The following is an 18,795-nucleotide window of genomic DNA, read 5'->3' as shown; positions in this document are numbered from 1 at the left end:
ATTGGCTGTTAGCTACATTTCATCCAAGCCAAAAATATACGAAAAGAGAAAAATATCAGTAAGTGGAAGCTTGCAGGGTTTTCTTTGTTTTTGTTTAAAATAATAATAAAAAAATCTCGGGTAAGTGACTGCAATTTTGTTCCGCCATCCAGTGTTGCTTGGATCCAGTCCAGGCAGAGTTGAGCCTGGCCTGGGATACAGGAGTGTATCTTCCCTTCTGCCTCTCTCTGCAGAAAATACGTCAGTTGGGTTTTCCGTGGATTGACATTTGTTCAGACTGAAAAAGATTCTAAAATATACTTTTACAAAGAAGCCAGAGGTCTTTCTTTTAGGTATTCTAGGAAAGGAGATTAAGAGAAAGGACAGTAAGTTTTTCCAATATGCAGTGACGGCTGCAAGGGTGTTGCTGGCTCAGAAATGGAAACAACAGGAAATACCGACAATAGAAGACTGGAGACTGAAGTTGTTAGACTATGCTGAATTGGATAAGATGACTGGGAAGATTAGATATTTAAGAGACCAAAAGTTTACAGAGGACTGGGGAAAATTTGTTGAATATCTGGAGAGTTTAAGTGAGGGCCAAATAACGCTAGAGGGTTTTAAAAGAGCACTGTGAAAATGTGAGAGGTATTGTTAAAAGGGAATAGAGGAAAAAGATTCAAGCAATGACAATATAAACAAAGGAAATGCGTAAATTAATAATGACTACGAAAGATTTACGGAAAAGCTGAAGGAAGTTCAAAAAGAAAGATTTGGAAGAATTTGAATGTGAAAACAATGTATGTTTTGTTTTTGTTGTAAATTAATAAAAATTATCTTATAGTAAAGACATTTGTTCAGACTGAGTGGTAAACAGCGGGTTTTCCTGGGGGAAGTGGTGGGACAAAAAACCCCAAACAAATGAACAAAAACTCCCACTCACTCTCTAAACTGGTTTGGCATAATTTGTCCCTTGGTAACCCTGATTAAAATAAGCCTGAATACGCTTCTCGATTTATACAGAGGGTACTGTTTTCATCAGGGTTTCCAAGGTAAGTTCATGACCAGATTGAACCAGGTACATTTCAATCAGGACTAGGAATGATCAAATGTAACACCACACCAGAAAAAGGGGGTGGGAAGTGATTTGTGCCTAAGTAGGATGCAGTAAGGATGAAATAATGGCTTTGAGCCTGTGACTGTCTCTTGATTCATAAGACCTGTTTCTACTGTGTTGGACGTAAAGTCCCCAGAAACAGAAATATATCAGGTACAGACCAAACTGCATGTTATTTAATTGATGCATTTTGGGGGCAATGGGTGCTTGAATTTTACTTGGGGTGGGGGTCAGCAGCTGTGAGCTCACTATTCAGAGCTTGCTCCTCATCTGGATCAGGGCCTCACACTCATTCCCTCAATGCTGCTAAGTTCCTTTTGCATTCCTTTTGCAGTAAACAGCCATTTCAGGGGCAGGTAGCAGGTATAGAGAGGGAGGGTCAGCAGGAAATGGGTGTGAGCCCCTAATCTGCATCGGGAAGATGTTCCAGATTGGGGCTTCATGGCTGCCTTTTTTCTTCAAAATGGCTGCTAGTTTAAGAACATTGTTAAATAAGTGAATAACAAATAATTGGGCCACAGTATTATCATAATCAAGGGATGCGGGTGGCGCTGTGGGTAAAAGCCTCAGTGCCTAGGGCTTGCCGATCGAAAGGTCGGCAGTTCGAATCCCCGCGGCGGGGTGCGCTCCCGTCGTTCGGTCCCAGCGCCTGCCAACCTAGCAGTTCGAAAGCACCCCCGGGTGCAAGTAGATAAATAGGGACCGCTTACTGGCGGGAAGGTAAACGGCGTTTCCGTGTGCGGCTCTGGCTCGCCGGAGCAGCGATGTCACGCTGGCCATGTGACCCGGAATGTCTCCGGACAGCGCTGGCCCCCGGCCTCTTAAGTGAGATGGGCGCACAACCCTTGAGTCGGACACGACTGGCCCGTACGGGCAGGGGTACCTTTACCTTTACCTTTATTATCATAATCATAATTATTATTACATATTGAATTTGTTCTTTGCTCTATCTTGCCCAGGGCAACCAAGAGTGACAAACAAACAAATAAACAAACAAACAAACAAACAAAACCCACCCCATAGATGCATCAAAATCAAGAAGAAAAAGAAATACATTAAAAACATTCCACCCATTTCTAAAAGACAGACAGATAGTTCAAGGCCAAAGGCTTGGTTACAGGGGAAAGTTTTTGCCTGGTGCCTAAAGGCCCTGATAAATAAAATATGGGACAAATATTCATCCAATTTCTTCACTTTTAGTGATCACACCATTTGATTTACATAAATAATGTTTTTATAGCTAATATAAGTATAGCTAATAAATATATGGATTTTTTTTATAATAACTTTGTACTCCCCCATCCCTCCAGGGCATTAACAATTAAGGTAAAGGAGCAGATTATGACAAAATGAACAGCCACATCAATACACATCAGAATATTTTAAATGTGCATGTGTACTCAAACAGATATTTTTTTTAAAAAAACATTGCTTTCAATTGGTTGGGCTATTGTGTACCAATAACATGAATTAAAAAATGTCTTGTAGCTAATGAATTTGTTCAGCATACCGTCAGATTTCTTACAAGAATATACCCAAAAGGAACTCGGGCCAACTCTTCCAATTATAACCCTCAAGAATTCTGGAACGTTGGGTGTCAGATAGGTAGGTGATTTCAAGTTGTCGTCATTGTTATTGTCGTTCAGAACATGTCTTCTTGCTTATGTATGGCGCAAGGCTTGACATTTCATTACAAGAATTTTTCACTCCTGTGAAAGATTGTCAGTATGGATTCCTTTTCAACCTTTTGTTCTTGCACAACTTGGATACAACACAAAGAAAGGGTGCTTAATTCCCATTCAAATCAGTGGAGTTATTTCTGTGGACTGCTGATGAAGTGACTGGACTAGTCTATGTATCTAGCTTCAGAAGCATTGCCCAGACATCCCCAGCCTCTTCCTGCTACACTCAGATCACTGGAGACACCTGAGTTCCAGTAAAAGAGTGCAAGTGTTTTGGCCTTCCCCATGTAGACGTTTGCTCTTCTTTGCTTGCTGTCCATGGAGTAGGTGAGAGAACCTGTTTCTGCTGTTGCCTCTTTTACATACTATCCTGACTCCAGGTCCCACCTGCTTCTCCACCCATTATAGCCGCTCCTGTCTTGCTGCATGCTTCACAGTATAGAGCAAAGAGTGAGTCATGTATTGAGCTGTCTGTCTAAATCTATGCCCCTCCTTTGTTGTCGCTAACATTTGTTGTAACTGAAGATTTGCTGATATTGAGACAGATCACAGACAGATATCTCACACGCAGTATTTAGCTATCGCATCCGTAAATGTTAAAACAGGAACATGGCGTGCAGTGAGGAAATTGGCATGGGTAAATTGTAGAATCAAATCACACTTTTGGGAATAGCAAGGCCCCTGAAAGACAAGCCTTCTAATGTAGCAAAACATATACAATAGAACCTTACACTCAGCAAAAATTAGTATGCCTCCCACACGCAACTGCAGTGTAGGTTGGAAACAACTGGGTTAGTACAGCTATACAATTATTTTCTTTTATTTATGAAGTAAAATGAAAAGCAGTGATATATGCACTAGAGGAAAATGCACGGTGATTATTTAAATAAAGTGTTATTGTCTGCATTGCATTTATCTGACACAGTAAGAAATAAGAAAAAAAAAAGGTTGTAGAATTCAAAATGCTTTTTGAGGTATTGCCTTAGCATTAATGAAAGGAACTTTTCACACAAATGCAGTGCAGTCATGTGCATGTCTACTAGAAGTAAGCCCACTGGGTGCCATGGGATTTACTCACAGGTGTGTGTGTGTGTGTGTGTGTGTGTGTATGTATATAGTTGCATCCGTAGTGTAACTGTAGCAATGCTAAATAGTCATTTAATGTTATCAAAATCATGTTATCAAAATCAGACCTCACCTGGAGTACTGTGTCCAGTTCTGGGCACCACAGTTCAAGAAGGACACTGACAAACTGGAACGTGTCCAGAGGAGGGCAACCAAAATGGTCAAAGGCCTGGAAACGATGCCTTATGAGGAATGGCTAAGGGAGCTGGGCATGTTTAGCCTGGAGAAGAGGAGGTTAAGGGGTGATATGATAGCCATCTTCAAATATATAAAAGGATGTCACATAGAGGAGGGAGAAAGGTTGTTTTCTGCTGCTCCAGAGAAGCAGACACAGAGCAATGGGTCCAAACTACAAGAAAGAAGATTCCACCTAAACATTAGGAAGAACTTCCTGACAGTAAGAGCTGTTCAACAGTGGAATTTGCTGCCAAGGAGTGTGGTGGAGTCTCCTTCTTTGGAGGTCTTTAAGCAGAGGCTTGACAACCATATGTCAGGAGTGCTCTGATGGTGTTTCCTGCTTGGCAGGGGGTTGGATTCGATGGCCCTTGTGGTCTCTTCCAACTCTATGGTTCTATGATTCTAAGTTAGAGATATTAATGTTCCATGTAACAGCGCAATGCATCCCAGCTGTTTATAGATGAACAGTTAACAGTCCAGTCCACAAGCTATTGCCAGAAACGGAAGATCAGACTTTCACATGGAACTCTTATAGTCACAAGATCTCCCCAATATTATCTATTTCCAATGTTCAGGCTGTGAGTTCTAAGACAGCACATGTACACAAGAGGGAGGATGGGAAAATCTCCAGTGTTTGCAGAATTACAGCCATTTTTAGAGGAAAGAAACCCTGAGAGGAGGGAAAACCTTTATTTTAGCTGTGGGTCTGAGGGCATAACTAGCTGCGTCGTGAGAGATCTCCCACAAAATTTATTTTCTTTCTTTTTTAAAAATGGCAGATATGGGGTGAGTTAAATCAGATTGGGACTGCAATATTGAAGGGAGTGGGGTTAACCCTTTTCCTCTGCACCTTTTTCTCTCCCTCCAAGGTATTATTGGTCTGATGGAGAAACTTAAAGATACCCACATTATACCTATAAGTTGCCCCTGTGAAGCAAATGGCGGCTCCGGGAGGGGCAATTTCGATCAGGAAAATTGTGTGAGGGGAAAGGCTTGACCTACCCTCGCACAGTCCCAAACCCCTACAACTTCACTGTGGCTACTTAAAAACAAGAACAACAGCAACAACAACCCAAGATGAGATCCTAATCGTGGACCTGAGAGTCGTGTCTTATTTGGCCCTGACTCGGAGAAGTTATACTAGGTATAAGGTCAGCTTGAAATATGCCTAGTGAAATTCAGCAGGACATTTAGAAGGATGCCCAGTACACCAGGTCCTACCTCGGCTGTCTGGGTTTCCTTTTAAGCAAAGAGAATCATGAATTATTGTTTTTAAATGACCAACTCAAGCTTCACAGTTTCTATAAGCACATGTTTACTCCCTGTGCAGGGGAGGGGCTAATAAATAAATCTGAGGATTCCCAAGGAATATGAGTCTGGGAAAGCAAAAAGTTCACGACCCTTTCTTTCCAAGACTAAATCTCAAAACTATGCATGTGAGTGGATTAAAGTGTTTATTTTGTGTACGATGTTTTTTGCTGCTGCTTCCCCCCCCCCAAAACAAAGCCTGATGAAGCAGAGCCATTTTCAATGTGGTTCTGGTTTGGTTCTTTTTTGAATGAAGTCTTAAAATAATATAACTCACTTTGTTGAGTTTTTGTTTTTGAAAATAACATTGGAGTAAAAATGTTACATTGGAGTTACATGCGGCAACCATTTTAAGCATGACCAATATGTGGCATGACTGTTTTAGGCATGACCCTGCATTATGAGCTTAGATATTATCTTTTGCAGCATACGTGTAACATTTGGCGTACATATTCTTTTTATTTAACTATTAAAAGAGTCAGTCTGAACATTCACACCCCACAGTCAGGAGGCAACATTTCAAAATGAGAGCGTGAGACTCTACCTGCCCCTGATCATTACTACCTATATACTTACCCGTTAAAAATATTAGAAGTCTAGGGGCTGAGCTCATGAGAATGTAGATGCCCCAGACCAGTCCTGGGGTCTTCTTGGATAGAATGTGTGAAATGGAAGCTCTCAGAATGTTTTCCAAATAAATCCAAGACCCCCAACTCTGTGGAGCTGGAGCTAGAGTTGGACTAGTTGCCAAAATTGTCGCCAGCCTTGGAATTTTATTGCATCCACAATCATGTTTGCAGCTGCTTAGTAAAGCTGCAGAAGAGAACCTGGCCCACTGTCTCCTGTTAGAGTAGGTGTGGGGAACCTTTGGCTCTCTAGATGTTGCTGAACTCCCATCATCCCTGGCCAACTTCCTTCCATTCCGCCTGGGATTGAGGGCACTTGTAGTTCAGCAACAGGAAGAGCTGTGGCTCAGTGGTAGAACATCTGCTTTGCTTGCAGGTCTTGGGTTGAGTTGGGATTATCTCCTGCTTGAAACCATGGAGTGCTGATAGTGGTCAGCATAGTCAATACTGAACCAGATGGACCAGTGGTCTGACTCTGTATAAGACAGCTTCCTATGTCCTTAATGTCTGGAAGGCTGAAGGTTCCCCTGTAATCCCAGCTCGTTACAGTACCTGTACAAAAGACACCTGTTGACAGAAGCAATCAATCCAGCAGATTCCAAACTAGCCATCAAGACCAAAGAGCTGTCCAAGGATGTCAGGGACAAGATTGTAGACCTGCACAAGGCTGGACTGGGCTACAAGACTATTGCCCAGCAGCTTGGTGAGAAGGTGACAACAGTTGATACAATAATTCTCAAATGGAAGAAACACAAAATAACTGTCAACCTCCCTTGGTCTGGGGCTCCATGCAAGATCTCATCTCGTGGAGTTGCAATGATCATCAGAACGGTGATGAAGCAGCCCAGAATTACACAGGGGGAACTTGTCAATGATCTCAGGGCAGCTGGGACCATAGTCACCATGAAAACAGTTGGTAACACACTATTCTGTGAAGGACTTAGATCTTGCAGAGCCCACAAGGTCCCCTTGCTCAAGACAGCACATGTACAGGCCCGTCTGCAGTTTGCCAATGCACATCTGAATGACCCAGAGGAGAAGTGGGTGAAAGTGTTGTGGTCAGATGAGACCAAAATTGAGCTCTATGGCATCAACTCAGCTTGCCGTGTTTGGAGGGGGAGGAATGCTGCCTACGACCCCAAGAACACCATCCCCACCATCAAACATGGAGGGGGACATATTATGCTTTGGGGGTATTTTTCTGCTAAGGGGACAGTACACCTTCACTGCATTGAAGGGACGCTGAATGGGACCATGTATCGTCAAATCTTGAGTGAGCACCTCCTTCCCTCAGCCAGGGCATTGAAAATGGGTTGAGGATGGGTATTCCAGCATGACAATGACCCAAAACACATGGCCAAGGCAAGAAAGGAGTGGCTCAAGAAGAAGCACATTAAGATATTGGAGTGGCCTTGCCAGTCTCCAGACCTTAATCCCATTGAAAATCTGTGGAGGGAGCTGAAGGTTTGAGTAGCTACACATCAGCCTTGAAATCTTACTGACTTGGAGAGGATCTGCAAAGAGGAGTGGGACAAAATACCTCCTGAGATATGTGCAAACCTGGTGGCCACCTACAGGAAACCTCTGACCTCTGTAATTGCCAACAAGGGTTTTGCCACCAAGTACTAAGTCATCTTTTGCAAAGGGATCAAATACTTATTTCACTCATTATAATGCACATCTATCTCTGACTTTTGTCTTCTGGGTTTCTGGGGGTTTTCCTGTTGTTATTCTGTCTCTCACAGCTACAGTAAACCTACCATTAAAATTATGGACTGGTCATTTCTTCGTCAGAGAGCAAACGGGCAAATTTGGCAGAGGATCAAATACTCCCCCCCTCACTCTGTGTGTGTGTGTGTGTATGCTACAGACTTTTTAGAGGACACAGTGATCTTGAAATCCAGTCTAGGTAATTAATAAGGAGCCAAAATGATTTCAGGTATTAAACTTCCCCTTGAGTCTTCCTGACAATCTTAAGGGTTTTGCTATCATATTTCCTTAATTAATGTATTAAAGGCCTACTTTGGCAACAGGGAATAATGAAGCTGACTAAAGGCAGTGTGCTGTCAAAAACACAATGCATTTTAGATGATATTAAAAACATCTCCCCGGTCTCTTTCAGGAAGTTCTTTTAGGCCAAAGTGTGAATATCAGATTGATTTGCCCATTTCAGTAAAACCCCAGCTTAGATTTCTTTTAATGAGCAGTCCCCCCACCCCACAGATATTCCTTTCCCACCCCCCATATACAAAGGATCCTGGTGGAAATGCGTTTTCAGGTGTAATTGGGAAATGGCAATGAATGATTTATAATAACTTTAAAAATGCTTTTGCAGCGGAGGCACCAACATTTGCAGTTAAACGGGAAAAAGGAATGTAATTAAAAACATTAAAGTAACCGAGACCTTTAACTTTGCAGATGAAAATGACTTTATAGCTATAAAATGTAATTAGTCCAAACTTTTCTTGACACTGCGGCTGCTTACATAATTTCTGCCAAATCTCACAAAGCATATGCCCTTCCATATGCCTCATCTGAGATCTTCGCTCCCCGCACCCACCATCATTCTTACCTATAACAGTTACATTGAAAGTTAATGATGACAATACATTCCCTATGCATGTTTACTTGGAAGTGAGTCCCACTCTGTTCAGTGGGGCTAAATTCCTTGCGTGTTTAGGGAAGGGCCATAGCTCAGTAGCAGAAACCTCTGATTTGCACCCAGAAGGCCCCTGATTCAAACCCCAGCATCTCCGTGCAGTACTGGGAATGTTCCCATGTTGAACCCTGGAGAGCTCTGCCACTCAGGGCAGGCTAGGTGTGTGTGTGGGGGGGATCTTTGGCCCTCCAGATGTTGCTGAACCACAGCTGGCCATATTTGCTTGTGCTGATGGGAAGCATAGCTTAGAAACATTTGGAGGGCTAAAGATTTCCCACACCTTGTGTGGTCAATCCTGATCTAGATGGACTGATGATATAAGGCTGCTTCCCGCACTCCTGATTTGATCATTAATATGCAGTGATGAAATTGGGCATTTTAAGTGCCCTCGTTAGATGCTGATGTGTATTACTTCATTTACTTCAGTATATAGTTAGCTTGCCCTGCTGCACTCGGGGCTGCTTCTGCTTATTCTGCTGAGTACGGCCCCTGGATATCTGCCTCAAAGACCTGCCTTGACAGCACCACTGTTAGTACACATATTTAGAAATGCAGTAGATCAGCACAAACTGACCAGGGGCTTATCTCAGTGGTGTAGCGTGGGTTGTCAGCACCCGGGGCAAGGCAAGTAATTTGCGCCCCCCCCCCGCTGCACTGTCCCTCCCCCAGATAGTCCCTCACTCTCTCTCCGCACCACACGCCTGGCACCCTCCCCTCCACAGTGGGCTGCGACCCGGCGGCTCGGATCGGATTCGCACAGCCAGCACTGCAGTGAGAGAGAGTGAGTGAGCAAGGTAGGGGCAGAGAGCTGCGAGTGCGAGTGCCCCCCCCCCCAGAAGTTGTGCCCGATGCGGCCGGCCCCCCCTGCACCCCCCACGCTACGCCACTGGCTTATCTACACCTCTTTTTGATTTCTCTCAGTTTCCTATCTTTCTAAAGTTCTAAATAATGCTGTTTTCACAAATATATGCATTTTCAATGCACACTTTCACCTAATATTCACATGTTTGTACACAGGGCAGCAAATTTTGTAGAAGTGCAAATTTTGAAAAATAGCTGCATTTTTGTTTGCATATTGTTTTGGGAAATCTGAATTTCCAGTGAGTCCGGAAATATCAGTTATAGATCAGCATGTAAGGGTGCCAGTTCAGAATCCAGAACTCAAAACAGTGACACCAAGAAGGATCCACACGCACACACCCCACACAGCATAACAAACCACGGACTCTAAAATTCAGACATTTCTTCCTCAGATATAAAATGTGAAGTTGACAGCATGCAGTCAGTAGCTCTACATTTATCTCATAGGAAGAGAGAATAAGCCTCTTCTGAATTACTCTTAAACATGACTTGTGCCTCTTTGGGTCGGTATTTCTCTCTGGCAAACAATCAAGTTCCTTTGATTTTTTAAAAACCCAAAATCATTTATCTATTTTATGTGTGTCATGTTTGTGCTTTACTAGGCTGACTAGTGAATTTTCAATATGAGGAGCACCACAGTCCTAGACAAGGGAAGATTTTACTTCATGCCAGTGATAACTGTGCTGTCTTTTCCCCATGAATTATAATATCCTGTTCCAGGCAGTGTGCTGTTTTATTTCCAAAACTGCAGCAGCAAATAATGGAGAGTGTTTTGAGCTTCTGAGAAAAGGAAATTCTGACAGTTTTGTGTTCAAGATAAAGACCAGTGCTTTATGATTAAACTGCAAAGAGGGCTTGTGTAGCAATTCAAAATGTTTAGACAACAGAATGGTGCATTTTCACATAACTTACATAGATTGTCAAGCATATTTTCAGTACAGGTGTTGTTGTTTTTACTATAATTAGGTTTTACTACTTATCATTAAATTAGAAGAGCAGATCTTGTTTTTCTCTCTCTTTCATTCGACACTGAACAGCCGCTGAAGGGTGAGTGGGATCTGTCAGCTCCGCTTTGTAATTAATTCATAATTTAAATTTATTAGGGGTTCTGCAGAATAGTTAATTCAGAAACCAAGGCTGTCCAAATTAATTATAAACAGGCACTTTCATGTTTATTATGGCATTGGTGCAGTGCGAGTTTTCTAGAAAAAGAGGTGCCAGAACTTACTATGAACACCTCCCTCGTTCTCTTAGAATGGCAATGGCACCCACCTGAAAGGTGCTGGAACTGACTTCCAGTGAGTTCAGGCTGGAAAAAGCTCTGCATTGGTGCATACAATGACATAGAAGCACCTGAGCAGTTTCTTAGCCTGCATGGTAAGGGTTCCACCAACCCTGCTACCAGATTTGTCCCTGTGTGGTTGAATAAACATGCTAGAAGCATCTGAGAGAATGGAGTCCTTTCTGTGCAGCTCATAGTTTTCTTACAGCTCCTTCAGGCCTCATAGCACAAGGGAATTACATCTGAAAGGCACTCAAGAGTTCCAGGTAGGCTTTCCCCCAGTGTTTTGGCATGATTAGACCTCACAGAACATCCTATACAGAGACTATTGCTCCATCTAGCTCAGAATTGTCAACTCCCATCCTCCCCAGCTAGCATTGTCAATGGCCATGGAGGATGGAATTGTAGTCCTGCAAAATCGGGGGGGGGGGGCACGTGTTCCCCACCTCTAGTCTACACTTAATAGCTGTGACTACCTAGGGTTTCGGGACGCAGGTGGCACTGTGGGTTAAACCACAGAGCCTAGGACTTGACGATCAGAAGGTCGGCGGTTCGAATCCCCGCGACAGGGTGAGCGCCCGTTGCTTGGTCCCTGCTCCTGCCAGCCTAGCAGTTCGAAAGCATGAAGTGCAAGTAGATAAATAGGTACCGCTCCAGCAGGAAGGTAAACAGCATTTCCGTGTGCTGCTCTGGTTCACCAGAAGCGACTTAGTCATGCTGGCCACATAACCCGGAAGCTGTACGCTGGCTCCCTCGGCCAATAAAGTGAGATGAGCGCCGCAACCCCAGAGTCGGCCACGACTGGACCTAATGGTCAGGGGTCCCTTTACCTTTTTACCTAGGGTTTCAGTTTGGGTTGTTTCCTAGCCCTCTTTGATTGAGCTTGGGACCTTCTGCATGCAAAACAAGATGCTCTACCAGTGAGCTATGGCAGTTCTCTGCTATGGACTGTGGTTCCATTTCTGTGGGATCTCCACTCTGAATGGAACTCTAAAATCCATACAGAAAATTGGGAGCTACATAATTCATTGGTGCGCAGGTACCAAACTAACCCTTCAGTTTGATTGAAAAGTACAAATTCGTAAAGTCCTGCTATATAGCACATGGAACATATTTATTTTTATGTACATGCACCTAGGTAAATGGATTTTTCAAAACTTACTTTTTTACTGTTTTAATCTAAGCATGAGGTGTGGTTTTTTTTTTTTAAAAAATGAAATTTACCTCCAGACTAAGGAACTGCACCCTGTGAAGAAATGTGTCTTAGCATGTTGGATCTATGCATTTTCCACGAAGCCATAAAGCAGTCAGCTGTTTGAGGCCAATGTTTGCAAGGTCCTCTTCCACATCAGAGCATCTGAGGCTGGTGATGTATTATTGATGCCACTGAGCCCTTAGCCCTAATAATAATAATAATAATAATAATAATAATAATAATAATTTATTATTTGTATCCCACCCATCTGGCTGGGTTTCCCCAGCCACTCTGGGCAGCTTCCACAGCTAATGCCAAGAGTTACCTGTGCTGTTGGGATTGTGGCAGAGCAACAGAACCCCACTTGTGCCACATCACATGGTGCTGCCACAGTTTAAGGAGAGAGGTGTAATGGGGCAGGGTTGGTGATCTGCCAGAGGAAGGGGGCATTGTCATGTTGTAAGGTTAGGTGATTGAGAGGGCAGCAAGGTCTAGGGGGAGTGGGTTAGGCTGGAATGGCCAGTAAGACAAGCAGGGGCACAGCCCCTAGCGCATGTGTGTATAGCGCAGGTGTGCAGTTTATGGGCCCTTTCCCTTAGTATAGTATGTATTTTTGTACACACCATTTGGCTAGAGAACTACATTCAATACTGGCCCAATTCAAAGTGCTGGTTTTGACCTATAAAGCCTTAAATGGCTCAGGACAACAATACCTCAAGGACCACCTCTTCCTATATGAACCTACCCCAACCCTGAGATCATCTTCTGAGGCCCTTCTTCGTGTGCCTCCTCTGCGAGAGGTCAGGAGGGTGGCAACATGAGAACAGGCCTTCTCTGCAGTGGCTCCCCGTCTGTGGAATGCTCTCCCCAGGGAAGTTCGCCTGACGCCTTCACTATACACCTTTAGGTGCCAGGCAAAAATGTTCCTTTTCAACCAGGCCTTTGCCTGACTTGATCTACATCCCATACCCTCTTTAAAAATGCTGGCTCTTTTTTTTTTTTTGGGGGGGGGGGTTCTGCTGGGTTGTTGGTTATGTTTTGATTTTATGTATTTGATATTTTATGTGAACTGCCCTGAGACCTTCGGGTATAGGGTGGTATAGAAATCAAATAAATAATAATAAAATAATAATAATACATTGCGAAATTCAGGGAAGTTTGAGTTTCAATGGACGGCTGTGTTTCAGTTTGCATATTGTTTCAGAAAGTGTTGAATAGGTACATTTGCCTTTACATGTGAACTGAATCTAATTTCCTCTCCATCACCACTGTTACGTAGACCTCAAAGGTTTTGGAAAACAGAAAGGTGGTCTAGCCATTCCCACCCAAATCCCCAAATCTTTTCATCGTTAGAACAAAACTTCCACAAACTGAGGCACTGGACCACCCTTACTAGAGAAGTGGAACCAGTGTGGGGCAATGCCTGATAGCTGGAAGCAACTTCTGTGGATAGGCAGGACAGGAGAGATTATGAGTGGATGGGTAAAAAGATTGTCATTGAGGACCTGGGCTGGAATAATTGCAGCTGGGCTGTTCTATAAATTATTTGGAAGCATCATGTTCCTGCTATCCATATGAAGCTAATTATCTTTGTAACCTGCCTTGGGAGGGTTTGCCTTGAATATTTCAAATCCTCTAAAGCAAACAAACAAAGCTTACTCCTTAGTAAGTGTGTTTAGGATTGCAGCCGACATCGCTCTTGTTCATCTGTTGCAATTCCATACAATAGAGACATGCAGAGAATTTTAATAACTGGGAATTCCAGAGAGGAATGGCTGCCACTCTTCCATAATTTTGAAAGATTGGTCATATTTTTGGAGCACTGCTGCCCGCAATAAGCAGAAAAATTGTTATAGATGGAGTTTGCACATACTGGTTTATGAAGGCAAAAATGAGTGTTTGAACAAACAAATCAGAGCTGCCTTCCATTTCATACATTTGGGGGAGGGAAGGACCTCTGGAGGCAGTAAAACTACAAAGCATTTTTTTAAAAAGAAGCTAACAAATAAAAGCAATTTTGTAAAAAAAGGAAAAAGAAGCAGCAGCAAAATGTGTATTAACTACCCAGCACATGGACTAAGGGTGGGGCATTCACATCATACAGTAGATGAGCTAGGTGATGAATTGATCCTTGCCATATGTGAAGCCAAACTGCTAAGGCACTGCTGCCAATAAAAGTTGTAGCCTTGTTACTGCACCGCAGTAAAATTTCACCCACAGCCTTGCAATATACCTGGGTTTGCAAAACAAAAAGCATTGGATGAATTTACATAACCATGAGCTATGATCCCTCTTTCAAAGTGCCGTCAACTAAGGCAGCCTGATCAGCTAATTCCAGCCTGATCCTCTTAATGTCCTACTGATTTGCTCTACTCAGTCTGAGATTGGCTAGTTTGTTCATAATATGCTTATTTTAAAAATGGAAAACCTTCTAAGAAGACACCATAATAGCTGTATCTACTCAAGTGCTTTGAATCCAGAGCTGGAGTTACTGTGGTGTGTATATTCAAGCAGCTTGCAGGGTGGATATTGTAAATATATATATTTAAATTGTAGCCTCCTGCTGTCTACCTTTCTGTAATTGAACATTCTGCTTTTTCATACAGTGGCCTTAAATTTCCAAACAGCAGGACTGCAAATGGATCTTCAAACTGGGAAATTTTTGGATAATGGTGGTTCTGGCTATTTACTAAAACCAGAATATCTAAGAAATAAAGACACACAATTTACTCCATATGCTATATCTACAAACTGTCAACCAGTGCTTCTTACTATAAAGGTCAGTTCATTTTGTTGATAGCATTCTTTTATCTAATTTGCCAGACCACTTGTGCTTTTTTTTTTTGCAAATAAATACTAATACTATCTCTGTATTTTCCACCTTAGCTCGTGATAAGCACTTCAAGTAACCTGTACCCGATAGCTGATTTGTGTCAATTGGCAGCATTATTGTTGCCGAGCTGAGTTTAAGATTTTGTTGTTGACATATAAGTCCTGCACAGCTTAGGACCTGGTTATCTGAGGAGGAGGACCCTTCTACCTAGACCAGCTTGTTCACTTAGGTTGTCAGATGAGGTCCTTCTAGGCATCTAGTAGAGACACTCGAAGGAGGGCCTTCTTTGTGTTAGCCCCCACATTGTATAATGAACTCCACTTAAATATATGATGGGCACCTATGGTGCAGGTGTTCTGCAGCTTGGTAGATATTGAACTATTTTCATGGGCACTCCCAAGCTCAGATCCTTAATACTGACTTTACCAAACCCTTGATATTCTGCGTAATGTTTTATTGTTATTGTGTTATACTGGTTTTATTTTGTAAACTACCTTGTTATTTTTCGCAGTGAAAGGCGGCCTATAGTTAATTTAAAATAAAAATGTGTACCAGCAGGATCCCTGTGCTATCGTTTGCATATGGTTCCTCTCTCTTTGCTTTCCGGTAGATTTGTGAAGATGCATAATAGCTTCAAGGCACTTAAAGGTAAAAGTACCTCTGCCCGTACAGGCCAGTCTTGCCAGACTCTAGGGTTGTGCGCTCATCTCACTCTATAGGCCAGGAGCCAGCGCTGTCCGCAGACACTTCCGGGTCACGTGGCCAGCGTGACAAGCTGCATCTGGCGAGCCAGCGCAGCACACGGAACGCCGTTTACCTTCCCGCTGGTAAGCGGTCCCTATTTATCTACTTGTACCCGGAGGTACTTTCAAACTGCTAGGTTGGCAGGCGCTGGGACCGAACAACGGGAGCGCACCCTGCCGCGGGGATTCGAACCGCCGACCATGCGATCGGCAAGTCCTAGGCGCTGAGGTTTTACCCACAGTGCCACCCGCGTCCCACATAGTGCCTCAAGTGCCTCAAGGCACTTACTCAGCTATAAACATGATTCAAGTCACACTTATAGATGTGCCATTATGAAATGTGGAGGAATGATACACACACATATATATTGCTGCAGTCCCACTGATTCCAGTGACACTGCATAAGCAGTTTCTGAATTTTCCTCCTAGGAACGTGCAAAGCAAAGTCCTGGGGCTGATGCAAGTATGAAATGAGTTGATTGCAAGGGGATATGCCTACATTGTCAAATTGTAGGTGCTAATTAAAAACTCCTGTTTGCTCAGGTGTCTGGTGGCACTTGATTGACTACCTGCTCTGTTTTATACTTACTGTATATTACCTGCTTCTTTTTTAAATTTGTGTAATTATTTTTAATTGATTAATGAATTGTTTTAATCAGGTTGTTGAGACAGGTGGAATATAAATATTTTAAAGGACTAATGAACAACCATCCAACCAAATAGCCTTGGCTGCAGCAAATACCACTTTAGCCTCCAAAAGTTTGTGCATTACATCAACAGCATACAGGTTTTAAAACATAGATAGCTCCAGAGCAGCCTTCCCCAACCTGGTGCCCCCCAGATGTTTTAGACTACAATTCCCATCAGCTCTAGCTGTGCTGATGGGAACTGATTGGTGTTCAAAACAAATGGAGGGCACTAACTTGGGGAAGCGTTGTCTGTGGAAAGAGTTAGAGCCCTTAGCACACCCAGAGCACAACAGGGTTTTTATTCCAGTGTATGTTTGCTAGTCTCTACCTGGTTATTAACTAGGGATGCAGGTGACACGGTAGTCTAAACTACTGAGCCTCTTGGGTTTGCCAATCAGAAGGTTGGCAGTTAGAATCCCCACGACGGGGTGAGCTCCCGTTGCTCTGCCCCAGCTCTTGCCAACCTAGCAGTTCGAAAGCACGCCAGTGCATGTAGATAAATAGGTACCGCTGTGACGGGAACGTAAATGGCGTTTCTGTGTGCTCTGGCACTTGTCAAGGTATTCCATTGCTCCAGAAGTTGTTTTGTCATGCTGGACGCATGACCCGGAAAGCTGTCTGTGGACAAACACCGGCTCCCTTGGCCTGAAAGTGAGATGAGCACCGCAACCCCATAGTCACCTTTGACTCACCGTAACCATCCAGGGTACTTTACCTTTTTTACCTTTACCTGCTCACAGAAGTCATCTCTATTTATTTTTGTCCGACTTATCCTTTGATTATTCCGAAGCTGCTTGATCTGGCTCCCATACTGGTGGTTTGTTCTGCCTCATGACTCAAAGAGCTGAAAAACAAGAGCTTACCCTTTTCCTTGGTGACAGCAGCCACGAAATTAAGAGACGCCTGCTTCTTGGGAGGAAAGCAATGGGAAACCTAGACAGCATTTTAAAAAGTAGAGACATCACCTTGCCAGCAAAGGTCCGTATAGTAAAAGCTATGGTTTTCCCAGTAGTGATGTATGGAAGTGAGAGCTGGACTATAAAGAAGGCTGATCGCCAAAGAATTGACGCTTTTGAATTATGGTCTGGAGGAGACTCTTGAGAGTCCCATGGACTGCAAGAAGATCAAACGCATCCATTCTTAAGGAAATCAGCCCTGAGTGCTCACTGGAAGGACAGATCGTGAAGCTGAGGCTCCAATACTTTGGCCACCTCATGAGAAGAGAAGACTCACTGGAAAAGACCCTGATGTTGGGAAAGATGGAGGGCACAAAGAGAAGGGGACGACAGAGGACGAGATGGTTAGACAGTGTTCTCGAAGCTACAAACATGAATCTGACCAAACTGCAGGTGGCAGTGGAAGACAGAAGTGCCTGGCGTGCTCTGGTCCATGGGGTCACGAAGAGTCGGACACGACTGAACGACTAAACAACAACAACTACTCCCTTTTCCTGCCTATTCTGTTCTGTTTGCCTTTGACTTCATAGGGACCTTGCCCCCACAGCTGGTACTGCAGATCAGATGTCCATCCATCTTAGTGATGGATGCTGGAGAATCATGGTGGCTAGAGGGTCAGGTTTGGATATAGAAAACTCTGCTTCAGATCCCCTCTGGACTGCAAAGTTTAATGACTGGTTGTGGGGATCTTTTGGTGAACTGCCCCACAGGCATGTTGTGAGGCTAAATGGCACACTGACCTCCTTGGAGGAAGGTTTAGGGCACATTTGCAGCATGTTCCAAATTTCTTCGGATGTTGCTATAAGTGGCCTCAACTTTGGGTTGCTTGAACCTGCAGGGCACCATCCAGTTAAATCAGGGCTTGCACTCAGTTTAGTAATGCAGTCTGAATCCATTCCTGTACCTTACTTCTTTCAGGAGGCAGGTTGGCTTTCCTCTTATCAGTTATTGTTTTTGTTATGCTGAGATTATATACTAGCTTATTTTTCACATATAACCTATAAATATCATTTGTGTGCTAAAACTTTGTGAAATAGACCTTTTAGTTCAAGCTGTGAGGCTCATACGTAGCAGTGGTACTGAAAAATTGCCAGTCAGAATTAAAATAAATCACACCTGCTTGATTTATTATCTGCAATATTTCCTTGTGCTTTTCCTCTGCTTGCTGTTGGAAATAAATACCTTGAGTACCACAGATGCTGAGACTAGCTTCTTGCAAATGCTATTTAGTCATCAAAGGCATTTGGCACATTATTAAATACCATTGCTGTAGTTCATTGTCTTGTTACACAGTTGCCATTTTGCCCTGCGTTTGCAAACATGTGACAATGAGCCAGCTTTGTAACACCGATTCAGATTTTTAAAAAATGCACTCAAAAAGTTTGCCCCACTTAATTAATTGCAAAAAAGAAGAAGAAAAGACTGAAAGATTTTGTTCATGCTAGTGTGTGCTTTTAATTAACAGAAATTCTTCACTTAAGTAAGGGCTGTCTCTCTGGTTTGATCCAATAAACACGTAACATGTTGCAATTTTACTGGGCTTTGAGCCTTTTGTTTAAGGGG

General features: G+C 43.2%; 1 protein-coding gene and 1 long non-coding RNA gene across 2 annotated transcripts in view; one reads left to right on the top strand and one right to left on the bottom strand.

Annotated features, from left to right (window-relative positions):
* The window catches only part of LOC310659326, a 192,378-nt gene that overhangs the window by 18,016 nt on the left and 155,567 nt on the right, over positions 1-18,795 (bottom strand). The window contains exon 2 of the long non-coding RNA XR_014502761.1: positions 15,788-15,853. This is a non-coding gene — a long non-coding RNA (uncharacterized lncRNA). The remainder of the gene's footprint in view (positions 1-15,787; positions 15,854-18,795) is intronic.
* Positions 1-18,795, top strand: part of LOC310659079 (1-phosphatidylinositol 4,5-bisphosphate phosphodiesterase zeta-1-like) — a 52,148-nt gene that overhangs the window by 25,784 nt on the left and 7,569 nt on the right. The window contains exons 9-10 of the mRNA XM_083402061.1: positions 2,585-2,701; positions 14,618-14,790. Coding sequence (XP_083258187.1) covers positions 2,585-2,701; positions 14,618-14,790 — 290 coding nt within the window. The remainder of the gene's footprint in view (positions 1-2,584; positions 2,702-14,617; positions 14,791-18,795) is intronic.

This window comes from Podarcis tiliguerta (assembly GCF_965153285.1).
Source record: "Podarcis tiliguerta genome assembly, chromosome: 10".
In the NCBI taxonomy this organism is placed as follows: Eukaryota; Metazoa; Chordata; class Lepidosauria; order Squamata; family Lacertidae; genus Podarcis; species Podarcis tiliguerta.
Note: the sequence above shows the minus strand (reverse complement) of the source record. Positions and strands in the feature narration are given on the sequence as shown.